This window comes from Amphiura filiformis, chromosome 1 (assembly GCF_039555335.1).
Source record: "Amphiura filiformis chromosome 1, Afil_fr2py, whole genome shotgun sequence".
NCBI lineage: Eukaryota > Metazoa > Echinodermata > Ophiuroidea > Amphilepidida > Amphiuridae > Amphiura > Amphiura filiformis.
In genome coordinates, this window is record NC_092628.1 from 44,467,559 (window position 1) to 44,487,326 (window position 19,768).

General features: G+C 35.1%; 1 protein-coding gene across 1 annotated transcript in view; it reads right to left on the reverse strand.

Moving 5' to 3' along the window:
- Positions 1-10,000: 10,000 nt before the first annotated feature.
- LOC140147516 (ELAV-like protein 3) overlaps positions 10,001-19,768 on the reverse strand; it is a 68,985-nt gene continuing 59,217 nt past the window's right edge. The window contains 3 exon segments of the mRNA XM_072169300.1: positions 10,001-17,487; positions 17,490-17,764; positions 18,051-18,158. Coding sequence (XP_072025401.1) covers positions 17,438-17,487; positions 17,490-17,764; positions 18,051-18,158 — 433 coding nt within the window. The 3' untranslated portion in view covers positions 10,001-17,437.

The following is a 19,768-nucleotide window of genomic DNA, read 5'->3' on the forward strand; positions in this document are numbered from 1 at the left end:
GTTGCTTGAAATTGACACCTGTGTGTCGATAAAAAAATACGGTGAAGATTGAAATTATCCATGAAGGAAAATTTACCCAAGAGTAACCAAAATTTTGTTTGACATTTTGAGAAATTTGTGTTTTGAAGTGAACAATTGACACCTATGTGGATGGGAGAAATTGTGATGATGATACCTGAGTAAATATGTGATGAATTATAAGAATGATTATTACAAAATGTGATGTAAATCAAGCAACATTTGGGGCATGTCAGAAAATCTTGATTATATGCTATTTTCAGTCTTGATTTTTTTTGGTGCCAAATGACATTGTCTCGCACAAAAATTGCTAAATTTTGGCTAAATTGTGAATTTGCATGCCAAATGCCTTTGTATTTGTTCACATGGGCTTAGTTTGGGCAAAAATTATAATTTTTTAAATGTTGAGAAAGGTGAAAATGTATTGAACTAAAAGTAACATTTACCATGTTAAAATCATAACAGGATGTGGAATGCCCTGAACTCAAGATGTAGTTAAACTATAACACAATTGCTTGACAATTCGACATTGTTTTCAGCAATATCAAAATGCTCATCTCAGAACTGCACATCTTATCACCATTTAAAAAGCAAAATTTAGCCTTAATTTGTAATCAAATTCTTTAAATTAAATTTTACCTGACATACAACCTGTTTGTTTGATAGCATCACAATTATATTTTACTGGTCAGTTTTGCCTGAAAAAATGTTTTATTGTCATCATGTTATGTGCGTAGCAAGGGAATTGGCTTATAAATGACAAAAAATTGCATATTGCTTTAAGAAAATGTGTATTTTGTATTCAAAAGGGTAATTTCATTACAAAATTTCTTCTTTCACTTGTCTGAAATTGACACCTGTACACCGAGGGAAATTCAGTGAAAATGAGATTGCCTGTTGAGCCACAATGCATCGTGGGATTGAACGGAATCGTGGGTTGTCGTGAGATGATGATCCAACAAATCGACCATGATAGTAATTCACTACTCACATCTGCAGGTGCTAGTTGCTGTGTGGCGAAGACTCCACTCAAAATAGACTTGATACAAGTCTCATGGCAGGCTTGCTTCGTAGGAGATAATTACTGTAGTCATCATTTTACCTTGTCTATATTTAGAACTAAGAGTGCGTCTCGGAATTAAAATGTGTAAAAAGCTTCAGCCATTCAAAGATATGTGTATTTATATTAAAACAATTTACAGGCTAGCAATGCTATTTGTAAAAATATAAGAAATCGGGACATGAAAACAAGGATTTGCATTTTGAGCTTATTTGTTTGTCATTTGATTTAGTATAACCATCCGGCTTTAGAGATGAATCGGTTTTGTCATAAAATCCTGAAATGGCTGAAGATTTCATGAAAATGTACCTATGCTTTTACTTTTGTACAGAAACTCCCTGAAATATCTTCAAGACTGGTATCTAAGAGACCTGTGTTAAGAGGTGTGTGGGAGGGTAATTGCGTATGTTCGCAAGGTTCTATATAATATTACTGTCCACTGGGAGAAAGTGTGTTGGAGTACCAAAATAATCTCAAACATGCACCTTTCAGCTGAAAATCGCATCTTGTCAAAAGGTAAACAATGTGTATACCATGTACCGCCAGTGTTGCATTACTCCAAACTTTGACCTAAACTGGCCTCAAAAAGAAACAAGGTCATATCATCCTCTCCATAAAAATGAACAAAAATTGCTCACAGGATTACTTCAATACTCTACTCTAAACACTGGTCAGTAACCAAACAGTTGTCCAACTGACACAACAGCAAAATGCACTGACATGGAACACCTTCCTGGACCACATTCACAGCCCAACAGATTTCTTTTGCTGGGTTTCAATTATTTGCCTGTACATGAACAAAAATTACACACATGATTACTTCAACACTCTACTCTAAACACATGTCAGTAACCAAGCCGTTGTCCAACTGACACAACAGTAAAATACAATGACACGGAACAGCTTCCGGGACCACATTCACAGGTGAATAATTGGAAGCCAGCAAAAGAAATCTGTTGGGCTGTGAATGTGGTCCAGGAAGGTGTTCCATGTCAGTGCATTTTGCTGTTGTGTCAGTTGGACAACTGCTTGGTTACTTACATGTGTTTTAGAGTAGAGTATTGAAGTAATCTTGTGTGTAATTTTTGTTCATTTTTATAGACAGGATTTTAAGATATGACCTTGTGAAAAATTACAAGTTTCTTTTTGAGCCCAGTTTATATTCTGTTGATGGCAATCAAGACTGCGAGAAACAGCGGTTACCACACCGATTATAATACTGTCAATTTGATATTGTGTACTGTATTCAACCTAATTAGCGGGCTTCTCTTAACAAGGGCCACCCCTTCTAATTGTATGAGGGGCATGAACAAATAAAGTTAAGCAAATTACTGAGCAACTTTGGATTATACTAATTTTGACTTCAGATACAGTATATTATACATGTTTTCTGTGTGTAAATTCCCTATTTTTACATCCTTTTAAAGGCTTATTCAGTGATCTGAGCAAAACTGTCAAAAAAATAAAATTGTGTATAAAATTGCCTAAAACTAAAAAATAAGTCGTTAAAATTGTCATTAGGTATTTTGGAAATGAATAAAGCTGGTTTCATACTACCTGCCGCTTGCCGCGTGGCGCACGTGCATTACAGACGAATGGGCACAATTAAGGCTTGTCATTGGTTGAATCGCCCTGCCGCTTGCCGCAGCGGCAAGAAAGTCTGACGGGGGCATAAGTTGTCGAAAACGGCAGTATCAACAAAGTTGCAACTCGATGTTACGATGTTCTGGATGAGCAAATCACTGAATAGGCCTTTAATAAGCGCCCCTAAAATGACCAACTTAATGATTTAGGTTGAATACAGTAAAAAAGATGAAGATTGTATGTGTATCTGTGCATGATTTGTTTTTCCAAAAGAATTATGTAAATATATATATTAGAATTTCTATGGGCATTTAGTTGATGTTCATGTGCAGGGGTTGGGCTTGTTAGTGTCACATGATAAAACCATCAGTTTTAAAAACTTCACTCCGGCAGAGAAAGTTTATATCGTGAACTTGAACCAGAACAGGCAAATGTCCACTTGGTGTACATGTCCCATGTTACAAAATGATATCAAGGAGAACTAGGTATTTTATGAAACTTTTAAACTCAAAACGTCAATCCATTTTGAACATCGCCAGCTTTGGTTCCGAGCCCGCAAAATATTGACTAGTTTCCCAGGATGCAGCAGGCTTTGTGTGGGATTATATAGGTCAAGTAGTTTTATAATGTACATTATTTGTCATTCAAGTTGCATCAATTGTTCTTGAAATAAAAATAAAATCAATATGCCCTACTTTTAAAATTGTTTTTCTTATTTTTGCCTGTTAAGGCAAGTTGGAGAGGATCATGTCTTAGCGGTGTTTTAACTCAAATATTGAGACAAATAAAGCAGACACACAAGATTGGTATGGGTTCTATTCGCTGTAGAAGTGATGATGTAACAGTATTAGCTACCATGGCAATAGGTTAAAACAATTTTTGAATATATTGCACTGCACTAGTACGTTCACACGGTACCTCTACATTGAACCACATGTCAAAGAACATTGATAAAGACCTGGATTGTAATTCTATATAATATTCATATCATGCTGATCACTCGCACCTGTAAGATTAGTATCTTTGAAAAGAGTGGAATTGTATACAATCTATGATTGCAGACATACACAGGTGATGAGTGCAACCTGCTTGTAGTGCAGGGTGATATATTCGAAAATTGTTACCCTATTGCTAATGCTATAGTAGTTAATCCTGTTACATCATCACTTCTACAGCGAATACAGGAGATCCCAACTTTATATACTAATGGTCTCAACTCAAGAACCGCAAGACATAGAACAAATGCGAATATTGGTTTCCATGACTCATTTCTTGAAGATCAGTAAGAAATGCACTGCAGTTTTTTTAGTTATATGGCTAAAACTGGAAAAGTATGTCTCCTACCATCCAACTCATCAGGGCACTCACCTCAAACACTTGAATAAAGTATGGGCAATTTGCTAACCAGACTTTTTGTAAATATCATGCCGAATTACAAATTGAAAATATGAATATTGTAGACAAATTATTAGCCATTTTCAACAAGGGGACTGTTACAAGTAGGGGAAAATAAGTCTCAAAATAGATACCGTATGCGGTGATTAAATTTTGATAGATTTTGACTCAAGTCGGTCAAATTCCTCTTCAAAGCAGGAGTTAGCGCTAAGACTTGGACCAGTCTACTTTCATATCTTAAATATTTACAATTTCTTCTGTATTTTGATAAAATGAATGAAATTTCCAGATAAGAGTATTTTATTCCAAAATAGTAACAGGCCCAAGTCTACAGGAAGCATTACAAGCCATCTCACATCCTGCCAGAAGAGGTTTGCAAATTGCAAGACTTAAGGAAGTCTAACTGACAAAGGTGGATTAATAAAGAAAATGAATCTTCCACGATGTAGATAGAATGGCTGTACAATAGCGCCATGGCAGGGAACGTATACTCGTATGCCCAAGGTTTTTATCTTTATATTCATATGAAAGTGGATTGAAGACCCAGTTTGCAATGATTTAACGTATGTCGCATGAACCCATGGATACTGAAATATGGATATTCTAACTTGGAGAGATTGTGAAATAAATCCTGTGTACTCTAGTTTCCTATTGTTTATTTAGAATTGACATAATAGGGAGTTGCAGGTTTCATGTGTAGTGTAGGGTGAAATTGCATCAAGCTGGATGAATGGTTCAGCCAAATATGAGAATGTAGAATGATATTACATCGGAGATATATGCACCGTTACCGAGAAAGATATTTGAACAGCTTTTATAGCATCATCAAACCATAGATAAATCGGATATTTTTTGATTCCGATATAATTATGTAAATAAAAACTGATATTTAAAAATAACTGAACTTTCATGGTGTTGTATTTGGATTTGTGTGAAAGTAAAACCAGTCATTGGTTGCTAAAATTGAGAAATAGTAAAATTGAAGTACAATGAAGTGAATTTGTGTTACATCTGATCTTAAGGGCTGGGGTATGAATGTTTGGACAGTATTTATTTTAGGACATTAGAGCACATCAGACATATCGAATTGCATTCTGAATACGAAGAATGTCATTCTGATATTAAATAATTTTGAATTTTTGAAATTAGCAATTTAATACACATTTTATGGCAAATCATTAAAAATTGATAATTTTGATATTTAACAGTACGCGAAGTAAACTTTAAAAAATCTGATGATTTATACTTGAAGTGTATGTAGGTGGGTTGAAAAGCCGACGATCAATTGAAAATTTTGACCTTTCGTATTGAAGATATGGATTTTTTTTCCAAAACACCAAAAAAAATTAGGTCTTTTTGGGAAAAAAATCCATATCTTCAATATTAAAGGTCAAAATTTTCAATTGACCGTCGGCTTTTCCTCCCTGCTACATACACTTAAAGAATATATCATTAGATTTATATAATTTACTTCGAGGACTGTTATATATCAAAAATAGGAAGCTATCAATTTTGTAGGCCAAAATACAAGATAAATCAACAAAAAACAACAATTTTACTATATGACCATTTAACGGTGGAGCTCTATGTTCTGTTTTCCTACAAATACCAAAACTTTGGAAAATAAAGGTGCAAGATGAAACGTGTAAATGCCAAAAGATTGGGTTCGGGGAAACAAATTAACGAAATTTATTTAAACTGATCATACAGTAAGGCTTTAATATTTCATTCAACGTGAAAATAATTTGCATCGCAGAAACCACATGATTCAACTTAAGACATTTTCCTCAACTAATGACTCATTTTGCTTGATCTTGATACATGTCGTCAAGTCCTCTTAAATTTCATTTTGCTGCATTTACCACAGGACTTTATAAACTGCTCAAATAAAGAAAGTCCGCAGTCATGTAACCCGTCCTACACCAAAACCTGATCTTGTTATGACAATTTGATTGATACGATCGTGTGCAGAATCTTGTTAGCTCCAATTTGATACCAAATTTGCTACCAAACACTCAAAAGTGACAAAGATTGATGCCAGTTTATGGCATTTGGTGCATTTTCAAAAGTTGCAAATCAAAACGAAGCACGCGGTCGAAATTGCTTAGCTTGGCAATATGGTAAAGCTTGCTTGCCCACGATGGGCCCCTGTCGACCATCCCAAGTGCGCGCTTTATTCAATTGTTAATTTAAAACACATGGATTGCTACAGTGCTTTACTGATGAATACTAGGGCACGATGCGATCGATATGACCTAGCGGTTGTTTCGGGCTGTCAATGGTCGCGCTCTGCCATTCACCTCTACAGGTCCGCGTGGTCCGTTTTTAATTTGCAACTTTTGAAAATGCACCAAATTTCATATGTACTGGTATCAATCTCTCTGAATAGAGTTTTCGGTAGCAAATTTAGTATCAAATTGCAGCTAACAAGATTCTGCACACAACCTTTTCAATCAAATTGTCATAACAAGATCAGGTTTTGGTGTTGGACGGGTTACATGACTGCGGACTTTCTTTATTTGAGGTGTTTACTTGGAATGAAAGCGTATAATAGCCATGTTTTTTTAACTTGTCACCCAAAAAGGGGCAGTGTCTCGCTTTTCTGCATCGCCAAGAACATAAGCTACAACTCTGTACATGGTCTCATTTTAAAGCTTTTATTTGCTCGGTAAATAACATTAATTTATTTGGTTGGGACATTACTAATCCTATCTGGAACATTGAGCAGGTGGTAGACCCTGTGGTAGAGTGGAAGTGCACTCTATGTAATTTGTGTGCAAAATTGGTTTGTATTTTCAATATGCGACACAATCTGGTCCATGGAGGCCAAAGAAAGCATTTTTTTAATTGAGTTATTATACCTTATACAAACACTAGCGCTCATATACTGAAAACACCAAAGGTCTAGCATATTTGGTTCCAAAGTTCTGAACTTTTGCGACGTCCATTTTCTAGTGTTTTTTTTACCCCACAATTTTACCTTTATCTAGATCTCAAATTTGCTGCCTTTGGCCTGCATGGACCAGATCGTGTCACATACCCTCGACTTGCACTTTTTAATGGCATATTTAGATTCTTCATACAATTTCCTATTGGAAAATGTGTACTGTTCATATGGCAGGGTGAATATTTATAAAAGGGAGAAAAGTTCAAAATGCATGGCCTTATCATAGCTGCCAGGAAAATTGGGACCTTTGAAATGGCCCAAATGTAGATCTAAATGTATTTTTCCCTTCAGTGTTGTCCCCAGCCCATTGGGAATCTCCCGATGCTCCTTACCAGTCCACAGACTCGTGTAAATCGCAGGTTGCGAAATGAAAAATGTTTTTATTCATGTATGCTTAAGATGGGTCTTGCAAGTGTTTACGTTGAAAACTTTCTTCCCTCACTTCTCAATGGTCGAAGTGACAATTCACTTGTATGCAATACATTTGATTCTTGCTTTTGTTGTAAAAACAACATTAGTGTTCAATTACCCAAGATGCAATGTTTTAATTGTTCCTTAAATGTTATGAAAATGGTTTTTGCACCCTGGAACCTAATAAGATAAATAAATCTTCAACAAAATTCCTAGGCATTTCTGCAATTCAATTTTGGCCTATTTGAGCTTTGACAGCAGTTGCAAAATGGGGTTTAGCAGCCTGTATAAAATCACAAAAACTGATTACCGGTATTGTGAAGCTCATTTTGAAAATGTATTTCAATGTAGAATTCTTTGGGTAGAAAAACCTCTACATTGACTTTTCGTGATAAACTGACCACTTTCATATAATTAAAACCTGTCCAAGTTAATTGAACACGTAATATCCAGTAAGGGGTACCAAATACTACCAATGAAGAGAATCTTCAGCCAAGGACTTTCACCAAGGCTGGATGGAAATTAAAAATATTTCCCAGGAAGACTAGCAGAACTCGCAAGATGGCAATTAACATCTCCCATAAATTCCTAGGCATTTCATAAATTGGAAGTCAAATTTCAGTAGATCCTTCATTCAGTACTATTCCAAAATATTCAAAGGATTATAGTTGCCTATTGGAGAATATTGAATGAACTACTAAAATTCTCCAAATCCCAAAATGTCCACAGAATGAGCTTCTAGATTCCATATCTTTAAGAACCTAAATACAGCATCGTGAAGAAAATTGAGATCATGTCACAAAAATGGCAAATTGCCCATCCCCAAATGGCAATTGCATTACCAATGTGTAACATGAGGACTTTCACTCTTTGGCCTTGTCAACTGGACGTAGCTCCAATCTGGACCTATCAAAATGGAGCAATATTTGAACATCCATAGAGGCTCGAGAGCCAGAAAGCCTCAACTCTCAATCAGCTGCTCCCACAAAATAAGCCAGGGCACTATAAACACATCAAAAGAAATAAGTCCCCCTCTGAACATGTCGTCATAACATTAAGGTTTCGTTTTGTACCAATAAAACTTTGAAATAATTATATGACCGTTTACTAAATGATGTGTGAAAATTAGAGATTGCAATGACTTCAGGGACGAATGAGCCCAAATTGAAGGTAAATACTGCTCTTTTCAAAAGCCTATGCTTGTCACAAAAGTGGATTCGTGGCTTGTTACTAATGAAAAAACCCATGTGTTCGAGTGCAGTTTAAAATCCTCACCAAGTGGACATTTACTGTAATGTGTACGATTCTTGATCATTCGGCCAAGCACATCCCCTTGGTGCAGAGTTCAGCACAGTGAGTTGTAAGATGGCCAGTTCCATTCCTTGTCCCAATACACCTTGCAGTTAACAAGCATAATGCCTACTTTGTGACTTTTGGAAAGGGCAGGTTTTGTCTTCAATTCAACCATGGAAATCTTTCATTTTCACAAAACACTTAGTAAACAATTATAATTATTTCCAAATAAGTTTTATTGGTACAAAGTTTTACTTTACGATTACGATGTTACGACGAAATTTTCAGAGGGGGACTTATTTCTTTTGATGTGTTTAGAAATAGTCCATTAATCAAAACAAGACATTAGCGGAAATAGCGATACCAAAGCAAGGAGCCAACTTCATGCTCATTTTGTGAGAGCTGGTCATAGCAAGTTACAGCTTTCTGGTTCTGAACCATCGATGTATGCTTTTGCAAAACAATTGCCTACAACCATGTTATTTCTTTTCTTGAGCATCTCTATACTGCTCAAAAAAATTAGAAACCCATTGAAAAACCGTTTCCATATTTACGGATTAAAAAGAAATATGCCAATTGGTATTTTGAAATGGCAATGATATAGCAGGATATGGCACAATTTTGTTTTGAATGGCTCAAAATTTAGCAATATGGTGGTAGGCTGAACGAGTTTTGGAAAAGCACCCTTGAAATATTGCCAGTTTAATTATGAACAAATGGCAAATCTTGGAAGTTTGGGGCAAAGGCATTTAACCATTGCCTGAAATAGGGGAGCGGAAATACCCAGCACTTGCCATCGAAGTGAATGTCGTACCCTGGTTACCGGTTTGCACACCTGATAGCATTGATGTGTTGTGATCATTTTGATTGAGGTTCTGAACAACGCTAGCGTGAACCTGAACCAGTTGACTAAGCAACAATCTTATTTCGACTTCGCACTACGATGGCAAATTGTTCTTCCTCTAGCTTACTGCACATTATAAATGGTATTTATTCTGTCCAGTCTCAAGATGAAAGTAACGCCATGTTGGATTTCGCACGGGCATATTCGATTCGTGTACACCTACCCAATCCGTCCATTTGCTAGTAATGAAACCGTTTAAATGCACAGATTCGAACCTGCCACTGCAAAATTCAACATAGGGTTACTTTAAACTCTAAAATCGTAGCAAAAATGGGCTGTAGAAAGAAATGGGAACTTCACAACAACTTTGGACACCATTTTCATCAACCTGTATACAGATAGATATAAAATCAGTTTAAAAAATAAGACAAAAGATCATAACAAGACAAACTCTTAAACAGCAAGTTTTCTGCTGTTTTATTTCACTATCAACATGTAAAAAGTACAAATGTGTAGCCATTAACAACAATGTAAGCAAATAGCATAATCCCGCCCATATCTAAGTTCTCCTTCGGACTGTTTGCATTCTTGGACAGACTTGATTAATCATTCACCGCAACCACTTTAGTAGTGTTGCATCACTTTCCATCTTCCGCCCTTCTATGGCAAAACGACATATCATGCAATTTTATACTTTCCCATATGATAGCAAAATGCCTCTAAATTTCTTCTGCCAATACCATTTTTTACATCATTACTCCATTTCCAAATTACATCCACAAGGGCTGTATACTGGAATGACCAAATTATCCTTCCCTTACGACCCGTTCAAAAAACTGAAGTTTGGTCAAGGCAATTCTTGTTATTTTCATTTTTAGCACCTTCTCATTGGAACAAACACCACCCAAACGAAGTACAAGGTTAGCAAGAGATATATCGCTTTGCCATAACGGAAGATTTCCGGTATTCCCAGCACCATTCCATACATTACTGCTGTCTCTTATACTCTTCCAACTTTGAAACAGGGGTTGGCATCTCCTATTAAGAAAAAATGTCAGTAGTAGAAACCTATACTGCACCAACTTTGTTTTTCATTTCAAACCATCGATTTGGTTCTGTACCCCAAACGCAAACCATTTGCATATTGATGAGCACTTCATGAGTGTGGACTTTTATAGTCCACCCTGTATAATGAATGACACAAGATTGGTGCAGTACCGGTTTGATGACAATACTATATTGACCAATATTCTCATTTCCACTATGCAAAGTTCTCTGAACTATTACTATAATCGTCTTCCCATTTGGTTACTTGTCCACACACAACTACTTCTTACTTTGCACGTATCAGATCATAAACCTGGCGATCTGACCATCTCAAGCAGGTGACAACTTCCTTGGGAGATGAGAATATCAGTGTCAGAGGTCAATCCTGCCAGCGACTCCAGTTAAAACACACACCTAGGGATGAGGCAGCAGGATTCAGCTAGAGCTCTAGGGATTTGGCAGCTGCCTAACAATGGTAACAACCACTAAGTTTTTATTTTGAATAAAGTGCAGGCAATGACTCATCAGACCCATATTAGTGATCAATGATCAAGGCTTTTTAAAAAAATCTTTTTTTTAAATAGTTTTTTTTCATCATAATTTGCGCAACTGACATTTATCGCAATTGTACCTTTAGAAATGTTTATTTAGCTTTTTTTTCAGCAATGATTCTAGGCATGGATTGGGATGAGATGCTTGCATAGACGCTTTTCCTCCCCTATGGACAGGGTCAAAGGTTACCAAAACATTGCCCGTTGCCATAGAAACCATGGAAACGGAGAATGTCCTTTTAACAATTTGACTCAGTCTAGTGAATTTAACAGCATCAGGTGATTGATGCTGGTTATCACAATTGCACATGATTTCAATTTTGGTTAGCGTTCATATCACACCACCGACCAATACGACTACCTAAAATATTTCCGGGACCCAATTTGGAGCCCTGTGGCACACACAAGTTGGTGTGGCAGTCCTGTTTGACAAGATGCAACCACAAATTATTCCAAGAATTTTATTCGTTGTCAACAAATGCACAGAATTCGATGTAAAATTTTGCCATTTCATCCGAATGGTAACTTAAAAAACATTCAAGTATATCTATATATATATATTCTTTTATTTCACAATTACTTGGAACATGAAACTGAATTCATTTTTGCCCTATCGGCACAATATTTTCAATACTGACACAAAAATTGTGTGTGGCTAGGCCAAAGAGTTATGGGGGACTATTTTTTTAGTTTGCCCACACTCAAAATTGAAAAATATACAGTAGAGACCGACAACTTGTACTCATGTCATTCTTACATTCCAATAAGGAAAAATTATAACATGTTGCTTGGCAACTTCGCATTAGTCAATGGTGTAATACAAAATATCTCACTAACCCTTACTTTTGGTATTCAATGTTTTGTCCAAATCTGTGTGGAAACCCTGTTAAAATGACCCAAAGTTGGGACCCTAGATTGGGCCTCCAAAACCCCATTCTTAGTAGCTACATCTGTACTTAACTTTTAATTTTTTTTTTTTGTACAGTACAAACTTTCTTTTTACTCTGTTATGTACAACTTTATTGTACAAAAATGTGTGCATATAAAGACCATGTGTCCAATTGCTCAAAAGCTGCATTATTTTAAGGGGATAAGAGTTTAACAAATACCCTCGTCTCTCTCAGTTCAAAAGATCAACTTTATCCCTTATCTTAAAAGTAGTTTACATTTGTAAGAGTTGTACCAGTGATTGCTGCCACTTGTAGCCCACTTTGTGGACCCAATATGAAACCCTGTGGCACACAAGGTAAGTTTAAAAAGAAGTGGCTTTAAAAATGTAGCAACGGTAGTAGAACTCCACAAAGGTGGGTTTCTGTTTATTAAGTGAACCCTAAACCAATGCTTGGTGATTTGAATTTGAGAGAATTGGTGTAATGTTTGCATTTATACACCAATTACTACTAGCATGTAATGCAATTTTCTCACTGCTCCGATTAACTTCACTCTCCACTCCAGTGATACAACGGGAACGTAGTAATGTTCGTATGCATACTTTGCAAAATGAAAAATTATGAATCATTGAACTTCCGCAAATTGCAAGAATTTGATACGGGTCAATATTTTACAAGTCTTTGAATCTATTGCAGATCTATTAAGAATGAAATTTATAACAGAATTTTTCAAAATTCTAAACTCTAGTGAAGAGTGGGGTTAAATCGGCAAGCAAAGAGGTAATTGCAATTCAGTGCTTGCATGAAGTGAGTAAGTACCCATTCTGTAAGTAATTTGAACACTAACTGCCCAACCAAACCAGAACACGAATCCCATTTTGTTTTTCTAAACAAGTTGAAAATGCACAAATCAGAAGCAAACACGTCTGCTACAAGAGCAACATTTAAAATGTTCAAAAAAGTGTGTTTTTTAACTGGAAAATTGATTTTCTTGTTGCTAATACGTTTTAAACAGTAAAAAGTGTCACATGACCATGGAGGAAAAGCTTTCATGCTGCACTAAAACAAAGAAAAAAAACAAGTCCAGATTTTTTATTCAATAAAAAAAGCTGCGCCATTTTCTCTTCACATGGAGAGCCTGCATGACTACTTGTGCACATTACGCTCTACCTAGTGAAGAGAAAATAACGCAGTTGAAGTTGTAATCCAGACCGTGTGGAATGGGCAATTTGTTATTAAATATGCTTGCTTCTTAAAGCCCAGGATGAATAGTACCCATCATCCACAATAACCCAACTACCATCGAGTACAAAATCCCCACTATTATTACATCACACTTATCTTGGACATAAGCCATAGCACAATATCTAGATTCTAGATATCAAATATTTCTGTACACAAGTAGTGATGGATCAAGTCAACAATGGCATCGGGGGATGAGAGTATGCCCGCTTTGCAATATAGTTTTTTGGTGGATAATTAACCGTAGCATATACTTATTGTAGCATTGGTGACCGATAGTTATATGCAACCCCAATTTCTACAGTTTCTTCATAAATCGAGGCAAATTGTGTGAAAATTGCTGCAGTTCTTTGAAATTTGTGATTTTTACCAGTTTTGCCTTTATAGATTAAAAATTGTTGCAATTCCATAAAATTGTTTGCCCATATCCGAATTAAAAATCAAATTGCTCAACAAAACGTTTTGGACCACACACACCGTGTTTATTAAAGACCACAAGTAAAAATATTTTTGTGGTTCCAAAATTAAAAAAAAAAAATCTTTTGGCATAGTTAATAGTTTTGCTTTTAAATTCAATTAAAATTTGTTTTACAAATTTTGAAAACTTGTCAAATCAACTGCAATTATTGAAAACCTGATTTTTAAATTATTTCTGAAAATCTTCTCGAGTAAAAACAGTAAAATGCAGGGCTGTTTTTACACGGGTAAAATACCAAGACCTACGCATCACCATGACGACTATGAAGGCAAAACAAAGTTATTAATAATAATATTACTTATTTTATACAATCAAAACTTGTAAATTCAATTTGATTAAACTCAAAACAGAAAATCTGGTTTCTACAAATGCAACTTGCATTTTTTACAAAACGTTCAAAATTTTTTGTTTGCCTCCATAATTCAAAAACTGAAGAGTTTTGATATTAAAATAACAAATTGTACCACGACCATTTTTTCCAGACCCAAGTTCAGCCTTTCTCCAGGCAATGGAGCCAAATTTTGTTTGATCTTTCGATCGACGACCATCAAAGTTTAGTCATTTCTTGTAAATGAATCAATTGACTGTTCCTAATTGTGATGGTATATAATGTATTGACAATGATATTCAAAGATTAATTTTTATTAATAAATCTTCAGTTCATTAACAAGTATTGAAACCGTATCGACGGAAGATCCCAAATTTGGCTGCGGTGCCGAACAGCCATTGTGAATTCTGCACACGAATATTGAAAATTGACCAACATAGTTCAATGCACTCGACAATATCGTTAGCATTGGTAATTTAGTTTGATAAACAAACTGCAAGCACCAATTATTCAAAAACTAACATGAATAATACACTGAACTTGAATCTGGGAAGATTTAGTTTCTGGCATAATTTTTTAAAGTCATAACGTTGCATTAACGGTATTAAGCTTAAATATCTTGGAACCCATACCACACAGCTCATGAGACATGACCGACTGACAGCCAGGCATAATCATTTTATATAATATATATATATACTCTTGTTTTTCACAAAGATTGCCAGGCGTCATTTTTTGGGTATGCAATCCAAGCCGTGAAAACAAAACAGAACCACAAACAGAGAAAGAAATTGAAATAAAATATTACACAGATATTACACAGAACTTATTTCTTCTGCACACTCACTATTAATATAAAGAGGTAATAATTAATGATCTGACATGACATCTACAGTTTGACGCTAAATCTTTTTTCTTATTAAAACTGTGTCGTCATGTTTACACAGTGGCGAGATAATAATTAAGTGTAGCAACGATTAAATCTGCTCTCTAAATGTAAAAGGATAATAATACCTATATGAATATACATAAGACGTGTGTGAAAAACAGTTAAGCCCAAATATATATTAACTTGGGCAAGATATGCAGTAAGCATTACATTCACTTTTCAGTAGCACCCAAATATTTTTCTTTGCTTAATTTTTTTTTTTTTTAGAATTCAGGTTTACTACATATTGCAACTTGTTAAATGTTTTTTATAATATTGTGACAAAAAGTTAAATATATAATAGCAATTTATGCGTAAAAGAAACATTGACCACAAATGAACAAACCACAAAAGAAACAACAAGTATAGTAATCATAATCATAATAATAATATGATAATTATAATAATAATAATAATTAAATCTACAAGGAAAAACTGTAGAGGCCAAATAGAACAAGAAATAATAAATTGTGTCCAATTTTGCCCATCAGGCCTATTATATAGATGTTAATGATTGTCAAGTTCTTAAATTTCAAAATTTGCCATAAAATGGTCGATTGGAGGGCATTGGAACATCATTGTTATTTTCTCAACTCTACACCCTGCTTTTTTTTAGTAAAACATCTTTTTCACTGGAGACGATAATAATCACACAAACATCCATGGTATATTTACATTAAATTTTTGTGACCAGAAATATACAAATACATGCGATATGCACTATTAAATGGGAAAAAAGCCTGGAACTGGAGACTTCGAAAACTGTTTCTGAAGAGACGGAAGAGCGTTGAATTTTTTTTTCTTGACATTGGTCGAAGCTTTGATACCATTGAATTTTTTTTTATGGTCCCAAGCTACAACCTTTTGTTACTATTTTATTATCCAAAATTGTAGTGGATATAAAAAATCAGGAAGAGTGATATACTTTTGGTTATTTTTTAAACATTTTTTTCATTCTATTTGCCCCATGATGACATGCAATAAACATGGTATATTGTAACAATGTTCAAGACGTTTCTCCTTCAACCCAGTATAAGCCTATTAAAGCTGCTTTATTCTTATTCCTTTTTTATTTCTTTCATCTTATATATCTGCATTTTTTTCACATTTTGAAAAGAAAAAACAAACAAATCTTAAATTACATTAGGCTTGAGTTTTAGAAAAATAGACGCCAAGGCGGGCTTGCACTGGATTGGAGAAGAAACCCTTGTATATGAATGATAAGTGGCATACGACGGTATATAATAGTACAGTTTGTAGTTGCATGTCATTGTATAGGCAGCAATATAAGTTTTGCACCATGCCCCTTTTTTATGGAATGGTTCATTTTTTGTTTGCTTTTTAAAAAATCTTGATTCTTTCTTTCTACTACTGAACTCAGTAGATAGAGCCCAAAATAAATGCAACGAAAAAAGTTTTGTGCCAACGAAATAAATAAATTGCTGTAAAATATTAACAGAAAGATTCTTGGGCCAGTATTCCTCCGTTTGTTTTTTTACATATAATATATATAGATACTTTTTTCTTAATAATCTGGTCACTATAAAATACAACAACAGAACATAACAACAACAAAAATATCACAACTTAATCATTAGAAACTACTATAATAATAAACTGGTAAATACCCAGTGATCATAAAGTGTTTTTAAAATCTTCAATTTTTTCATCAATAGAAGTTAAATATGTTCATAAAGTGTTTTTTTTTTTTTAAGAAGAATTATAAGAAACCGTTACAACAACACAATTGACATTTAAAGTAGAAATTATGTTGATGCTGAGCATGCATTGTCTAGCTACAGATTAGACCTAGGCGTAAAACAACTACTAAATGGATCAAAAACTGTCACATCTTCCATTCTTAAAAGTGAAAAAACTTTTCAACTTTTTTTTTTTGCAAAATCATTTTCTATTTCCACATTTAAAAAAAAAAAAAAGTGGATTTCACACTTTCTGGAATTTTCAGAAAAATATTTTTTGATTTGTTTTAAACATGACAAATGGTTGAATTGGACAAAGTCAAAAAAATAGCTCCCATGTAGCTAAACATCATAAAGATTAACAATTAACAATGTAACATAAGATGGTAAAACGTTAATAATAGTAATTAATAATTATAGCCCAATTAAAGAAAATGCCAGGGGCGAATTAAAAGCAATAAGAATCAGGCAGAAATATCTGTCCCTTGAAATATTTTTAATCCATTTCAAAACTTCACAGATTCTAAGATCTGCTTGTAGCGGACACAAAAAGCTTTTTTAAAATAATTCCATTTAAATCTTTTTCATGTCGTTGTCGATGGTAGTCGTTGCGAACCCCATTGCATCGTGCGTCTGCTTACCCACAAGTCGACGCTTCCATGTAAAGTTCAGTGTTTTTTTAAAGTTTGTTAGTTACCCTGCGTAAAGTTGGTGGCGCTTTTTATGACTTCTGCTTATTGGTTTTGAAAGACACCTGCAGTACTCGGTTTCGAGAGGATAATTGTTGAGACTGGTAATGGCATGGAATGCTTCCTCATAATTGGTCATTGTCACAAACCCATAGCCTTTACATTTGTTGGAGTTGAAATCACGCACTACTTTCACATTCGTGACTGCTCCAAATGGACTAAACATTTGCCAGAGAAGTGCCTCTTCTGTCTCAGGTGGAAGGTTGTACACAAAGATACACCAGCCGTGTCCGTTGTTGGTCAAAGCCTGTACACTCATGGTTTGCAACACGGCGGCATCATGTCGGAACGGGGAGAACCTGTGATAAATGGGAATCAAAGTTAGTCCCAAAAGGCCTGGAGAACACCAGTGGTATGGAAAAAGGGAGGTCAACTAAAATAGATCAAACTAGTCCAAAACAGCCTAAACAGCTAAAAACGGATTCTCAATTCTGGACACCCCTCCGTTTTGTATTCATTTCAAACCGAGGTTGATGGAGGGTAAAATATTTTAGTGATTTTGTTGCAATGCCAAAAAAATGTTGAGCAGGAGTGGTATGGGTGTGGTTGGTTAGAGAAATACTAAGAGCTGAAAAATTTTTGTACCTAATTTCGTTCAGCACCGTTGTACGCAACTGACCATTCTGTTTCTTCTTTGTGCCAATTATAGCACTAGTAGGGTCCTGAAAGCCGGTGGGTGTGGTTGTTGGATTACTGTATTTCAAGAAAAAACAAAAACCACTTGGAGAATAATTTTTTGAAATTAAGCTAATGTATAAAATATGTATTAAAAAGGAGGTAAAAATTGATGGTTGGTTGCACAAAGATTGGATGGTTTGGTCGGTTGTGTCCAGAAACCGGAGCTGTTGCGTGGCTGAAATAATGATCACCAGTCTGTAATATGAAGCCTTATTTAGAAATTTATGAGGAATTGTGAGAAAAAAAAATGAGCTAATGGCGTTTTGCGATACTGCCTTAAACATTGACTTTATCCTATATTATTTGCACTATCTGATATGTTGGATATGGGACGATTTGTAGGTTTATTTTAATTTTATAAACACTTATTTATGAATTCCTAAAAGATAAGATGGCTTAGACAACCTTATAATAGCATAGGTGTCTTACTGATTATATAATAGGCATAATACATTTGTACGATTATACATGCCACAACATTGACCAAAATATCACAAAAAGCGAGCGACGATGGACGTAGCAACTATATCTGTGTAATATAAGGCGCATGCATGTACAAGGCAGTGATTGCAAATCCCCATTTCACTCATTTAGCCAACAGATGGCGCTACAGGAAATAACCGCAACGCACACCGCACGTACGTCCCCACTGCAAAACAGAACAGTAAAGCTACATGCAGACAAAAAATAAAACTCGAGGGTTTTTGGATCAATTTATGACACAAGTTTAGGAGAGTTTAGTAGTACAGTGGTTTGAATTGTCGTCACTGTGCAAAAAACGTAAATGAGGGTAGGAATGTATGAATGCAAAGTTAAGATGGGATTTTGCGCGACAGTTAGTTTACACTCTTCCGTGCTAGAAGGAAATAAATGTGCAGAGAATAGATGAGGTTTCACACAAGGAGATGTTTGTCAACAGAAAAAAATGTAAGGAGGAGGGACACTTTGCAAACCCCTTCATTTGTCTTTTTTTGTCTGCATGCAGCGAAAGTGAAAAAAAGGCAAATTAATCGAACATATCGATAAAACAAAAGCATTTTGATGATAAACAGGAAAACAAAGTGGCTTCCGTTCCTTAGGTTTGGTGTCCGCCACCACAACATCGATATTTTAGTAAAAAAAATGAAAACTTGATCGGAGCTCGATCCACTCCAGTTATGATAGACCAGAAGGTGTGAAACACAGTCAGACAACTGCTAGTAATACAATTCGGTGAGTGTCAAAACTAAGGAAAAGAAAGTTTCTGTGGTATTAACGAATGAACAAGACAACAAACGAATGAATATGAACAAACAAATGCAATGAATAAAGAACAAAATGAAGGGATTATATAAGATGTAACAAAAATCATAAAAAAACATGTCAATTCCCAAATATCCTTTCACCTGGCCATTACAACTAATAAGATGCTATATAATGGAAAACAAGTGCAAGCCAAGTAAACGCAAGATTAACATCGGACGCATGGGGGAAAGGAGACAAGTTGGTGTCATCAAAATAAAAATTTGCCAAATATAAGCACATTCATTATTTGGAAAGCCAACATGAAATAGTAGCACACAAGGCTAGGATTGTCTGCTTTTTGGTATTTCCCCTTGGCTGAAAGTTTTTCTTGTATTTTCCAA